Raw genomic sequence first — 14,331 nt, 5'->3', positions numbered from 1 at the left:
CCTCATTGGACATTTATCTTTGAGTAAAGTGACCACACACACACACACACACACACCAACACACACACACACACACACACACACACACACACACACACACAACACACACACCACACACACACACACACACACACACACACACACACACACACACACACACACACAGTGTGCTCAGGCTGAGTTCCTCTGTGTCTCGCAGACCCCATGCCATCATCATTTTCTGTTTAAAGCAGCTTTGCTAGACGTTGATAACATGCATTCTTCACATGCTGAAGATATGGATTTGAAAAAATGCACGTTTTGCAACATAACACAAGTTAAGGACATTTCTTGACATAATAAACATCTAGCAAAGCTGCTTTAAAAAGAAAATGATGATGGCCTTTGAACACAGATTCTGAGGATCGTTTCTGCTTCTGCTTTTATCCATCAGGTCAAAATAGGATTCACACACCTGACATCATTGTGATGAATCAGGCCTCAGCCTCTTCAGCACATCACAATCAAAGAATTTAAGAATAAACAAATATAACAATTACAATCCACTGCCTCTTGTCAACTTGCAACTCACAATTCCACACATTTCAATTTCACAGGCAAATGGGACTTCATGCTTAAAATGACTGCATGTGCAAGCATGTACATACATTGAAGTTTTACCTGATCACTAGCAATGAACTTGAACAGTTGAAATACTGGATATGCCCCTCTTTTGAACTGGCAACTTACACATCTACACATTCTTTGATTCTCTATTTCAGAAGACAACTTATATGCTTAAAATGAAATGAATGCTGTGAGGTTTTACATGAGCACTAACCACAATGCACTGGAACAGGCGAAACATAGGTTAATGTCATGTCTGGCTTCCCCATTACCATTCACAGCAAAAGCTTTGTTTTCCGAGACCTTATGTGCTGCGAGCATTGAGAGCCAAGCTCGTAAAAGATAGTCTGAATGGCTTCAAAGGTATACCTCATCTCCTTTGGATAATCAATGTTCATTGCATAAAGTAGGCCTAAGAGGTATGCAAAGGCAGTAGAGAGTATAGGTCATGCAGTACAATGGTCCCTTCCAACACAACAGCCACGTCTCGCACATTTGGTGATATGGCGGCATCATCATCTTCAATGAAGGTGATTCTAACTTTAGCACCAAGCTACTGAGTCTTACCATTCAGCTTGTGGAAGTTATAATTGCAACTCAACAGCACGGCTGCTATCACCCACCAACCTTGTTGTGCCAAGTTCTATAAAGAAGTATTTTCTGACAAAGAACACCAGACAACAACGGCCAGCTGTATCGGGTTGGCTGTTGCTCAAACAGCGCTGATATTTATTTTTAATTTTGGGTGAACTCATCGCGCTTCATGAGGTGAAAACATCTCTGGGCTCAAAATTAAATCTTACACAAAGTGTATTATGCATAAAATGATTAGCATAAGCTATGAGGTTATAACATTTTAAAGCTACATTAAGCAATATTACTTGTATTGTGCGCATTTATTTCCTACAGTTAGTATTACTTACCAAACACTCCAGAAGAAACTTGGTTGTGTCATCTCAGACACAAATGGGCAGGCCTCTCAGTGCTGCTGTCTTTCGGTGAGACACAATGTCGGATGTCTAAGGAGTACCCAGTGGAAACACACAAACATATCAATTAGTTTAGTGCCGTAGTGAATTTATACAAAATCCGACTTTCTGTATAGTAATGAGGAGGATAAAGAACAGGTCAGACCCCAGTAACATGCTTCAGTAAAAGACTGGCAAAAAAAAAAAAAAAGAAAACCTGCAATCCTGCGGACAATTTTTATTTCTACTTTTACAAATTAAAAATACTGCTATAGTTCTCAAATTCCACCAACTAAGAACACCAAGCAATGACTTTTAACATCCATTTTTACTGAAGCCTTTCCATCAAAGCATTTTTGCTCCTACAAATGTTAGGCGAAGGAGCATTTCATATTTTCAAATGGGGGAAAAGGGCTTTGGCGGACCCGTCTCCTATAGGCTGCTGAGCAAGTGACAGGCCATTTTCCCCTCAACTTTGGCATGCTCTTAGATTGAGGCACTTCACTCACTTGTTCATCAAGTTTTTCCAAGAGGTCTTCCATCTTCTGTCCAAAAGCTCCCTTCCTAGCCCGGTACAGTTTCAGCAGGCAAGGCACATGTTTGTCAAAGGCTGCACCGAATGTCCCCAGGAGGTCTTTGCTGGTGTTCCGATTAAATTCTTCATTTATCTGAAAAACACAATAACAAAACAACGTAATTTGATTGTAACCACAATGTCATGTTTTTTCTGTGCAGCAAATGCCTGGGTAGCTGTCTTGTTCAAAGTCTGCACCATCTTAAGGGGATAGTTTGGATGTTTTGAATTGAAAAAAAAACTGGTATTACAATTTTGGGCACTGATTGGATAGTGGGGCGTATGTGTGTTGGAGGGGCCTGTAGTGGAGTGGTAGGGCAGGGTATAGTATAGTTTGCCAATTGACTGACATACACAGTCAGTGTGAATACAGGGCCAGTTTGCACATTTTCCATGACGAAGGCGACAATGTTTTAGAAACATTCGTTTGTTGAGGGTTTCTCTTTTCCTGTTCATACCCGGCCGCAGTCAGGCTCCATCTCTATATCATTTATATACATTTCTGCCTCACTGCATAAATCTCCGTCTAAATCCTCTCATGTCTCAGCAGAATCCATGCCACCTGGTAAGGTAAAATCCTTCGTCAAGTGGTCCGATCTTAATCTTTCATCCACTTTCCTCCTTTTTGGGCGTTCCTTATGCTCAAGGCTGCATCCCCCCTTTAGATATACGATTTCAGGATCGGGGTCTAATCGCCAAAGACTTAACATTTATCATATGGCATGTGTCAATAAATGTTCTTTAATGAAGTCTCTCCTGATTGAAATGGAGCTCAGCGCAAGTTCTTTCAAGAAGACTGGTATACATTTACTCCGCAGCTGCTTATAATCATCTCATCACAGGCTTCCTGCTAACCTATTACATTCACCTCAATCTCAGCAGCCAATCATTGTGCTGCAGCCAAACTTTAAAATGGTTCTCCTCTCTCCTGCAATCAGCTGTGATTTCAGGTGTTCATGCTGCCGACCACCTCCTCCCCATCCATCTCTCCTGATTGAACTGCCTGTAAATTATTTTGACTGTTTCCCAACCTTGTTATTTATTATCTATTAATTTGAATTGTCTTTTTTCAGTCTATGTATTGTCTACTGTTAAGCCATATAATAGTGTTTCTTTTGCAGGTGTTCTGTCTCCTAACTCTTACTCTGCTATACCCCCACACACCAAAACAATAAAAACATTTGAATTAACTCTACTTTTATTTTAATAGAGCAACAAATACTACACTGTTTTGAGCTTGTAAAAATCGATGCACAAGGTCCACTGAAAAAAACCAAAAAAACCATTTATTTACACACACAATCAAAACAGTTTGTAACTGAGCAGCAGTAAGGGGTTTAGTGCCTTGCTCAAGGGCATTTCAGAGGTCTTTATGTCATGTGATCAAAGTTACAAACGTATGTAAAGACAATACAACTGGGTTACTCCATCTGGTGGTGAGACCAAGAGATGCAGGAAATGCATTAATTTAATTCAAAAACACATTCAATTCAGTAGAGACCTCATTTCGATTATGTCTGAGTAAAACAATAAAACTCAATGCATCAAGAAACAAGAGTAATAAACGTGAATGGAAAAGGCTTTAGAAAGTACAAATCAATAAAATTATAAAAACCTGAAATAATATTTAAAGACAATTAGTCCACCAAAACAAGAACAACTGAAAGTGAAAAACGTTTTTAATTGAACATTTTTAGATTTAACCTGATTTAAACTTTAGATTGTTCTGCATGTTATTCTAGGTTGCAGGTGAACAAAAGGGAGCATGATTTTCCAAGCTCAGTAAAACAGACGCCACCGGAAACTTAATCCTATTGTTTGAGCGAGTTTATAAGGGTCAAATTAAAAGACATTAACAACATGTAATGTAAGAGGGTAAAAAGACACTAAGGGCAGTATAAATAAATAAAACCATCATGCCTCACAGAGAAAGAGGCCACCCAACCTTAGCATACAGCTCACAATGAAGAGTATCATATTCCTATATCTCCATTAATACATCTTTGTGCAGAGTCATATTCAGAATCCGAGGGCTTCAGAGTTGCTGCTGAAGCATGCATGAATAAAATGTCATCATAATCAAAAACTGATTAGAAAGTTTACTCATTAAGCTTTCTTCTACAATGCAGAAGAAAACATGGTTTGTTCATATGGAAAAAATGCCTTTGCCTTTCATATGCTCAAACGTTAATCAAATGGTATTTAAAAGTCCCCCGCTCAATCCAAACAATGTCCAAGATATTTTTACTCCTTGACTTTTTCAATATTTGTACAATAATTAATGGGTATTAAGAGATCATAATCCATATAGATGTAAAGGTTATGAAAGCTCTCGGAAAATAATCTATGTCACATTATTCTACAAACACAGTTATGTTATAGAGTGGGCATCCAAGCACGCACGCACGCACGCACGCACGCACGCACGCACGCACGCACACACACACACACACTGTCCGTTTTGAGGTAGTATGGTCTCAGTGCATCTTCACCTCCTGTGTCTGTAGCGTTGAGATTGTTGAAGTAACAGCCAGAGAAACAGAGCCAACAGCACGCTGAGTGCGAAAAATAGACAAATGTATACCACCATGCTCCATCCCCAACCTGCAACCAAAAGAGGCACGCCATTCACCTGCACAACCTTTCCCGGGATAGACATGCCAGTATCAGTATGCAATGGAAACAGAGGTCAAAGGTCAAAATTAGGTTTCTCAAGATCGTTTTCTGACATCTAATAGAGGAGAATTACAATTCCAGTGAAGTGAATATAGTTCAGTTGTCCACAAGTGGATAATTCCTTATCTTCGAGGACCACAATCATAGAGTGATTTCATCAGCTGTTCCAAAAATATTCCGTGGCAGGAAAGAGTGTAATCAAGTTTCTTTCAGGTCAAATAGATTTCATGGCAAAGATCTTGATTGAAGCAACATTTATCAAAGTAGTGTTATTTCCAGGGTGACGATGAATATCCTGTGAGCTGCTGAGCATCCATACTCATCAATGGTTCTCTGAAGGCTTTATCCACATTTGCAAAGTAATCAGAGAAAACAGAATGAAATATTTTTGCTTCCCTCCTCTGAAATGTTCTACAGACCTCTGCCTCACATGCTTGTCCGGCTTTTTAACCACCAACAAATACTCTATTTAAACCCCTGGCCTAGACAGACATATTGACATGTAGACGCGTAGAATAAATCAACAGCTACCCATATTCCCCTGACCTATGAACCCATAAACCCACAGGCTTACTCTTTCTATTCTGCGCGCACACACACACACACACACACACACACACACACACACACACACACACACACACACACACACACACACACACCACACACACACACACACACACACACACACACACACACACACAACACACACACAACACACACACACACACACACACAACACACAACACACACACACTTCGCTGACCTCAACCTGCAGGTATGAATAATCAATACCTTTTGGGACTTTCTTTCTTCAGTTGTGATTAAAACATATATACAAAGTCGAACCCTGAATAAATAAATCATGAAGCTACAGAACAACACTGGTTTGCATTTTCAAAAAATCTATAAAAATGGCCTTCGGACACATGTAATATATACGACATGATGTTTAGAGGGACACATGAGCAAATTGATTTCCACATGCATGTCAGAGAAATGTTGATGTGTTTGAAAATATCTTTTGAGTTATGGTCTTGAAGGCTTCCATAACTTTCAGAAAGAAGTAGTTGAATTAGCATATCTCAAACCTAGTTTTGACAATAATAGAAAGGGACACATCTCAAAGGAGAGGGTGATCCCATTCCAACCTAACATAGAGTCTAATTTAGTAAAAAAAAAAAGGTTATTTTCTCTGCATATATTTTCTCCAAAGAGCCTTTTAATGTACAGCTGCTTTTTCAAGCTGTAAATTATTAAACATGTGTTTTATCAGTGTGAGATGGCGGTGCTGGGGATTTCTTCACGTTATAACCATCATGCTAGTGAAAGCAAGTAGGTTACAGTGCCACCAGGAGGAAGTAGGAGGGTAAGCCACAACCTGAAATAAAACAGACGGGAAAAACACAAAGCATGTATTTACAGGTTCTCATTCTCACTAACATGGACTCGTACCAATACAAACAACCAGGTGCCTACACAGACAGGTGCAGCATAAACTAACAGAAACCACAACATGAACAAACAGGTGCAGAACAACTGGGAAAACAGGACACACTGAAGTAATATCCTCCTGGAAAAATCTAGAAAATGTACTCAATAAGTAACTGTGAGCAGTGAAGTGTCCCTCAAACTCATGAAGTGTCCAAATCTAAGATGGGTGAATATGGATGGAATATACAACTGCATTTAATATGGATGGAATATACAACTGCATTTAATACTCTATACTGTATACAGTACAGAGTATTAAATGCAGTTGTATATACTGTACAGTATAGTGCTTTAAGTTGGACATCCATTTGTTATTGGATTTCAGTGTTTTTTCTATTTATATTGCTGTCATGTGACCCAATGTCTCCAATTCAACGTAGTATTGTATTACTACACTAGACAAGGAAGGAATATAGAAATTATTTTATGAAAATTCAGCAGTTTATTGAAAAGTCTCATTTGTTTTCAAAACCCTTCCATGTAATCTGACCTAATTAAATTACTCAAACATCAATACAGCATTATAGTACTTAACTTGCAAGTAGGACATGCCTATTTGTACATGTTTATAGTGTTTTTCTATTTAATATGAATATTGTTGTAACAATTCTGAAGTTGTTTTTTATTGAAAAGCCACATTATGTTCAATAAACTATGTGACCCATGACTCCAAATCAATGCAGTATTCTATTACTACACTGGACAAATAGAACACAACTCTTGTTATTGGATTTTAGTGCTTCTTATATTTAATTTCAGTATTTTTTATAAAAGAGCAGACGTTTTTTAATTTATTTAATAGCTTTCATATCATGTGACCCGATGACTCCAAATCAATGCATAATTGTATGGCTACACTTGACACTTAGGGCACGTTTCTTATAGAATATTATATATCTTGCATTATTCCAACTAACATCTCCCTGTGTTATAATTAGCAGATTAACATTTTCAATGTTACTGTTTTGTTTGTGTTGCATTGTAAGGCTAAGTAGCATTGAACTTGCACTTATATGCTATATTACTAATATAAAGTTAAATATGTCATCCCTTGTGGTATTCACTTAATTTCTGTTAAAGTATATTGAATTGAATTGATTTACTTCACTTCTTTCTTTCTAGAAATAACTTGATTCGACCAGAGTGATCTCATATTGAGTGGTGGGATTTAGCTTAAATATTTTTCTAATAGGGATGTATCTTTTTCCAGGGTGTTGCTACACATCACAACGTGTTACAATATAAATGTAGAGTTGGAAATAACTTTAATATGGCAAAGAATGCCGGCAGAATATGAACTCCTCCGGTTATGTTATCTTAGCCCACCCCCCTGTCTACCGGTAAGTGGTATGACCGGCAGCATAAAGTATGGGAACGCTGTGTAACTTCCACTGACATCAGCAGAAACCGGCACAGCGAGCAGACACACAGTTCACCGAGACACACCGAAACAAAGCGAAAATGGAGTGGACCCCAATGGAAATCAACCCCGAGGTAAGGGTAAATAACTCTGTGTTGTTTGTAAACCGTAACGTTTTCACGGACGAAATATTCACTTGTGGTTTCTGTTTGTTTTGTTTCTTCAGATGCTGAACAAGGTAACTAACAACGGTTGGTGACGTAAACGTTAACGTTTTTTGATTCAGCCGTCAGGTAAGTTAATATTAGCTAGCTCCTTATAAAGGCAGTTTAACCGTTTGTGAGACGAACGTTAAAACCACGTTGCAGACACGCCATTAAAACAAAGATAATATGGCGAACGTGAACTGTAACGTGAAAGGTAAATGTGGTAGTCATGTAGAAAACAACAGGAGACGCTTTTATCTGATTTCATGAGCGGGCAGCAATCATCTCCAGGTGTCTAGGCTACAGGGTGTGGTCTGGCTGGAGCAGCACAACGCAGCATCTTCCCTCAGAGGGGATCATGTATACATCTCGCATCTGAAACATCAACTCTTTCACCTCCATTTGAGCTATCGTGTTGTGTTTATTTTCCTTGCTGTGTGTTCCAGATGATGAGCAAGCTAGGCGTGGGTGAGAACTGGCGATTTGTTGACGTGCTGGGGCTGGAGAGTGAGCAACTGTCCGCCGTCCCAAAGCCATGCTGTGCCCTGATGCTGCTCTTCCCACTGACACAACAGGTAATAATCGGGTGGTGGCGACTACTTCCTGGAAGCGAAGGGTGGGGTGGGGTGAGTCTGAGATGCAGGGAGGGCATGGATGAGAGGGAGGAAAGGGCTGGTTTATAATGGGTAGAATAGGATATGCTCGGATGATGTGAAGAACATGAATCAGCTTATGCTTACCCTTTTTTCATCCTTTCATAACTACATTGTATTATTCTCGGATTTGATTGTATTATTTCATTATGTTTTTCCTCTCTTAAACCCTTTATTATACCAACCCTTCATTGGAGCCAGGCCCAACAGCTGAAATATACCAACAAATAACAATTAATATCATTTTCAACTGAACAAACTTATCAATTGCTCTACAAATTAGGACACACATATTGTGAAAAATCACAATTTTCTTGAGAGATTAAGAGGTGTATTCAAATGCCTTGTTTATTTCAAAACAAGTAAATATATAATGAGAACAATCCTTTAATTAGTTAAATGTTAATTTAAGATAATTTGCTTTATAAATGACTGAATTAAGTCATTGATCTTAATACAAATGCACATTTGAAGTGGCATATTTTTGCTTCACCCTGGGTTTGCATGGGCAGAAGACCATGACCATACTCCTATCTGCCAAACATGCCCATACGTTATTTGTCTGTCTTGCAGCATGAGTCTTTCAGGAAGCAGCAGGCCGACAAGGTTGCAGATAGCTCTGAGGTTTATTTCCTGAAGCAGACGGCAGTTAATTCCTGTGGCACCATCGCCCTGCTGCATGCTGTGGCCAATAACAAGAGCAAGCTGACATTTGGTGAGTTCAGATCGCAACGGAACTGGTATTATAGTTAGTGCAAAACAACACAATTGTCTATATAGATATTACAAAATACTTATTTATAAAAGGTGCTCACTGCTGTCTGTCAGTATAAATGACTCGGCAGTTTATATTCCAAGTGCCAAGATTTGTTGTTTTAAATATAACCCATACCTAATTTAGTCTTACATTTATTTTAGTATAGAGACAAACAATGCCAAAATTACACCACATTTTGTTAAAACTAAAAATCTAATTTAGAAGAACGGTGGAAAATCGTCATTCTAGACAGTGATGTGGGAACAACTCCGTAAGTAAGGTGTAGACCAGTATAATAATTATATAATCTGTATTACTAGTAGTGTAATTAAGTGCGGCAGGTTGTGATTTGAATTAGGGATCAATTAATTTATTACGTTTGATGCTGTTTTGGGTCTCTTCAGAAAGTGACTCTGCCCTGAAGAAGTTTCTAGATGAGACTGCAAACATGTCTGCTGATGACCGTGCCAAACATCTGGAGAAGAACCAGGTGAGATAAACATACACACTGTGGAAGCTGCTTATGTTCTTCTGTTGGCTGAATTCAAAAGAATAGAGATTTGGATGGATACATGTTGAAGTATTTCAAATTACTCGTCATCAAATAACACCTCAACTGCATTTACTACATTTAAACAAACAAATGTAAGCCCAAATAAAACACCCAATTTCTGACATTTCTGTTAGTACCTACATGTTTTGTTTTACCCACTTGGGGGTGGCAGACATCGCTAAATCTCTGTCACTAAGGCCAGCCTGATAGCGGCTTTAAACATTCTTGAATTTTGTTACACAATGAACGATTACAAATGTGTGCCATTTTTAAAAACTCAACATGTTATTATTTTGAAGTTTCATATCTGATTTTCATTTGAAACATCTGAACATGTGTATTTAAAAAAAAAAAAGAAAAAAAAAGATCAGTTTTAAAGGTATTAAACTGACACATGTTTGTTTCTCCTACAGGCAATCTATGAGGCTCACAATGAGGTTGCCGTGCAGGGCCAGTGCAGGGTAAGATATCCAAACGCAATATCCTCTACAGTAGGGCTGTGCAATTAATCGTATTTTAATCTCGATTTTGGCTTGCAACTATTACGAAAACAACGTAATAGAAATAAAACGATTATTTTTATTTTATTGTTTTTTCAGTTGAATTATACTTAAAGTTCAGGCTTATCAACTGTTAAAAATATACTGTTCACATATTTATTTATTCAATAAATGGATGTTTTCAAAGTAAATGGATAATCGTGATATCAATTATTGACCAAAATAATCGTGATTAGAGTTTTGCCATCATCGAGCAGCCCTACTCTACAGTACATATGGCCTACATTGCTAGCCACTTTTTAAGGTAGTAAATTTACAAAATTTGAATTATTCATTTGACACATGCCACAGTTGAAGAGATGCTAATCTGCAGTGTTTCCCCATACACTGATAACGCTGAATACAAAGAATAATTATCAGAAAAATACATACTTTTCAGTTTAACGTGTTTCCCAATATGCACTCTTTCTTTCTTGATAGTCCATGTGTGTGCCGTGTCTCTTATGTAACAATATTTACTCTGAATTAATTCCTCGTATCTTAATTTCCCAGCCGGAAGCTGACAAAGTCAACTTCCACTTTATTGCCTTTGTCAATGCAAATGGACAACTTCATGAATTTGGTAAGCATTTCAACTCCTTATGCACACTCTTCAATGTGTTTTTAATTTTTTTTATGTCTTTGATCCTAAAATATATGATCTGTTTTTTAAGATGGAAGAATGAATGGACCAGTGAAGCATGGAGATACCAAAGATGGGTCATTTATTACGGTAGGCAAAACTATAACCATTTACATTGTGTGTCCATTCTGGATTTGTTGGTGGTTTGTCATTGTGAGCCCAGTTCCTTTTATGCGTGTGATCTGTGATGAGTCATGGTATTAGACTGGAATAGGGAGTGGCCATTTCCGAGTATCTTGACTCAATCAATAAACTTGGCTAATGCACGCTCTCACATCTCCTACAGGGATCATAACAAATATGGGGACTGGTAGGAAGATTGGTAGACATTTTAAACATTACAGTTTCTACAAGAATCTCAATGTAATGATGATTTAAGCAATGCCAACCACCAAGTAACTTTGTAAGCCAATACTGGTTGTTAAATGTTAGGTGAATAAAGCATTTTTTTTAAGGAGAATCATAGCGAGCATGACTGATACAACTGCAAAAACAATCAGTATGAAAGAGTGCAGTTAAATTCATCTAAAGTGTCGAGCGATTGTCGCATAAAACCACCACATGATGGCGCTACATGCATTAGAAATGAAATCACAACATTAAATGTTCATATGATATATTGGCTATCATGTAAAGAAAAAACAAGTATAAACTCTTAGCAATAGTAGAGATACCTTCATAGATACATAAAAGATAATGGTAGGCAAAAGTTGCAGACTTGAATTTACAGCTTCTATTTAGTGTCATTGATTATATAAAATGTTGATGTACAGTATTTATGAAGTGTAACAATCATTTTAGGACTGCTTCTGGTAATACTGTAAACACGCTTTTAAAAAATGATATATATATATATATATGAAAATACAATGTTTTACGACTCCAACCGTATTTAATCGCACCAAGCCTCATTTTACAGTATTCATATTTTATTAATGGTACCCAGCCCTACCGGGGATTATACAGATATTGGCAGTAAAATGTACCCGGATATGAAAAGATCCTCCTTCTTAGGACAGTCTTTCCTTCATGGCTACTAACATCAGATGTCTTCAGTGTAGTAAAAGTATTTCTGGTGTATAGTGATAAAATAACATTAACCTTGATTAGAAGTACATTATTGTAAATTACATGCAAGTTTTATTTGCGTAATCTTTTTTTAACTTGTAATCCATGCACAGGATGCGTCTAAGGTGTGCCGTGGATTCATGGAGAGAGAGCAAGGCGAGGTCCGTTTCTCTGCGGTTGCTCTGTGTCAGAGTTAAATGTTCGGTAGGACACAACCAAAATGTCCTGACGCATTCACATGGCCACATTCAGCCGGCACCCAGAACAACCTGTGAACACACACATCTGCAGACACCATGCACTGTAAAGCACACATTGTTGCCACATAAAGTACTTTCATCTCATGAACAAAGCATTATTTAGCACATGTACACATACACACAAGGACACCATCTAACCCTTTTGTTCTGATGAAACTAACTGATACAAGCTAGCTAAACCTTTTTATGTGATATCATTCAGCAATGGGAATTGTAAAACATGAGGTTAGACCTCACCTCACAACTGCTTCTGTGTCTTGTATGTATTCATTGGTGCATCTTTGTCAAACTCTCAACACTGATGCTTACATAAATACCTTTTGTGCCAATAACTAGAATAAAGACGAGTGGGAAGGAAAAGGCAGAAAACATTGCCTGTTTTTCTGAAAGCATTTAGTTCAGTTTAAAAGGATCTGACATTCCTCAGAACAGCCCAAATGTATCCGTAGGAATAATTTAACCATTGTTAGGAGAATGCATGCAACCCTGGCTTTGAGTGGCATTTGTTCTTGGGTGATACTTCTCTGTAAATTGAGAATTTAAACTTCAAATTGGTAGTGGTGGACACCAGTTGTTAACCTATGTTTTCAGAAATGATTACAAGAGAATGTTGTTTGCACTTATTTTGAAATGGATTTTCTCTTAATGTAAAAATAAGTGTACAAGTTTGACACATACAATTCAAAACACTATAGGGACCATCGAAATAAAGCGTTCTATATTGGGGTGTTGTCGAGCTAGGCTGTGCTACAATTGTTTAACTTCCTGCACTGTTTTAATACTATGTTGCTGTAGTTCTGTTGGTGATGCAGCTGTGGGAATTCATTAAAGCAACCATTAGACTTAAATGTGTCTGCTGGTCTGTTTCTTTCTCTTCCTTCAAAACCCAATCTTTAACCTTTATTTGACCTCCCCCAGTTCCCAGTCGGCATTTTAGTTGAAACTTCTTTCACGCTGTGTCATATGAGGTGATGACGTGGTTAATGCCATGCAGCCCTCACAGCTGGGGGTTCATCCTGACCGGTGCTGGTGCAGTTCAGCTGTAAAGAGATGAAACGGGAGCAGGATGACTGAAGAGTTGTTGATAGTCTGTTCATTCTACTCATCACTGCTGACACAAGACCTTTCTCTGGGTTGAAAACAGCATGCACAGTGTGATGTACAGTATAAGCCTCTAAGACACAGAGACATATCTATATTTTAGGAAAGCGGGTATGGAAGTAAAAAGGGTACCACTAGTCTCCCCTTTAACTTTTCTTTCAAAATGGTCAGAAAATAAAGGTTAACCCTGCTGTTTAAAAAGATCACATTTAATCCAATACTAAAGGGCAGAAGCTATCGACACAACTGTGTATGCACAAATATCAATAACACTGATTGCTTGCAACACTGCTGAGGACTGCCAAGCTATTCTTTTGTCAGTTTATGAAGTGCAGTTTGTAAGACTTTTTAGTGCTATAGATTGTTCTAGCTTCTTCTAAATTATGGTGAAACAAATCTCTCAGAAGCTGCCTATCATACATGGGACATTCTTATTTTTAGCAACTTAAGGCAAGGCTGTTAAAGTGAGGTCATTATGTTGCCTTTAAGTATCTATTGGGTACAGAGCACACACTACTATGTTGTGGGACAGCTTCATAATATTTTGCCCAGACAAAAAAAACAACTGTATTTGCTTCATTGAAGCAAATAAATAACAGAAAAAAAGGTGGATATTTAAATATTTTTTGTGGGGCCCTATCAAAACACAGAACAAAAACATTTGCATTTTACGAGTTTATTTTGAAAAGTTATATGCAATTAATTAAATTAACTCAGGCCCTTGAGAGTCTGAGGTCCTGGGGGTAGATGCTTCTTTATTAATTAATTAAACAAATGCAATATAAGCCTAGCTTCAAGTAATTTAGACTTTTGTTGTATGTTTGAAACCTGAGGTCTTTTATTGACTCAAATTGAGCAATAAACCGTGAAAGC

At 37.8% G+C, this 14,331-nt stretch overlaps 1 protein-coding gene across 1 annotated transcript; it reads left to right on the top strand.

Annotated features, from left to right (window-relative positions):
* Positions 1–7,682: 7,682 nt before the first annotated feature.
* Positions 7,683–13,205, top strand: uchl1 (ubiquitin carboxyl-terminal esterase L1 (ubiquitin thiolesterase)). Its single transcript, XM_034231210.1, has 9 exons — positions 7,683–7,812; positions 7,905–7,916; positions 8,331–8,459; positions 9,111–9,252; positions 9,699–9,784; positions 10,261–10,308; positions 10,900–10,969; positions 11,061–11,119; positions 12,211–13,205. Exons 1-9 carry the CDS (start codon positions 7,780–7,782, stop codon positions 12,292–12,294), a joined length of 663 nt encoding a protein of 220 aa, XP_034087101.1. The 5' UTR covers positions 7,683–7,779; the 3' UTR covers positions 12,295–13,205.
* Positions 13,206–14,331: the final 1,126 nt, after the last annotated feature.

The sequence above is a fragment of the Gymnodraco acuticeps genome, unplaced genomic scaffold (assembly GCF_902827175.1).
Source record: "Gymnodraco acuticeps unplaced genomic scaffold, fGymAcu1.1, whole genome shotgun sequence".
In the NCBI taxonomy this organism is placed as follows: domain Eukaryota; kingdom Metazoa; phylum Chordata; class Actinopteri; order Perciformes; family Bathydraconidae; genus Gymnodraco; species Gymnodraco acuticeps.
This window is presented reverse-complemented; position numbering and strand designations above follow the sequence as displayed.

What these genes read in the sequence shown, in the direction of transcription:
- uchl1 (XM_034231210.1), top strand. Translation starts at nt 7,780, where the DNA reads ATGGAGTGGACCCCAATGGAAATCAACCCCGAG. An exon ending in TCTTCCCACTGACACAACAG is followed by an intron (nt 8,460 to 9,110) that starts GTAATAATCGGG and finishes TCTGTCTTGCAG; the next exon opens with CATGAGTCTTTCAGGAAGCA. An exon ending in CCGTGCAGGGCCAGTGCAGG is followed by an intron (nt 10,309 to 10,899) that starts GTAAGATATCCA and finishes TTAATTTCCCAG; the next exon opens with CCGGAAGCTGACAAAGTCAA.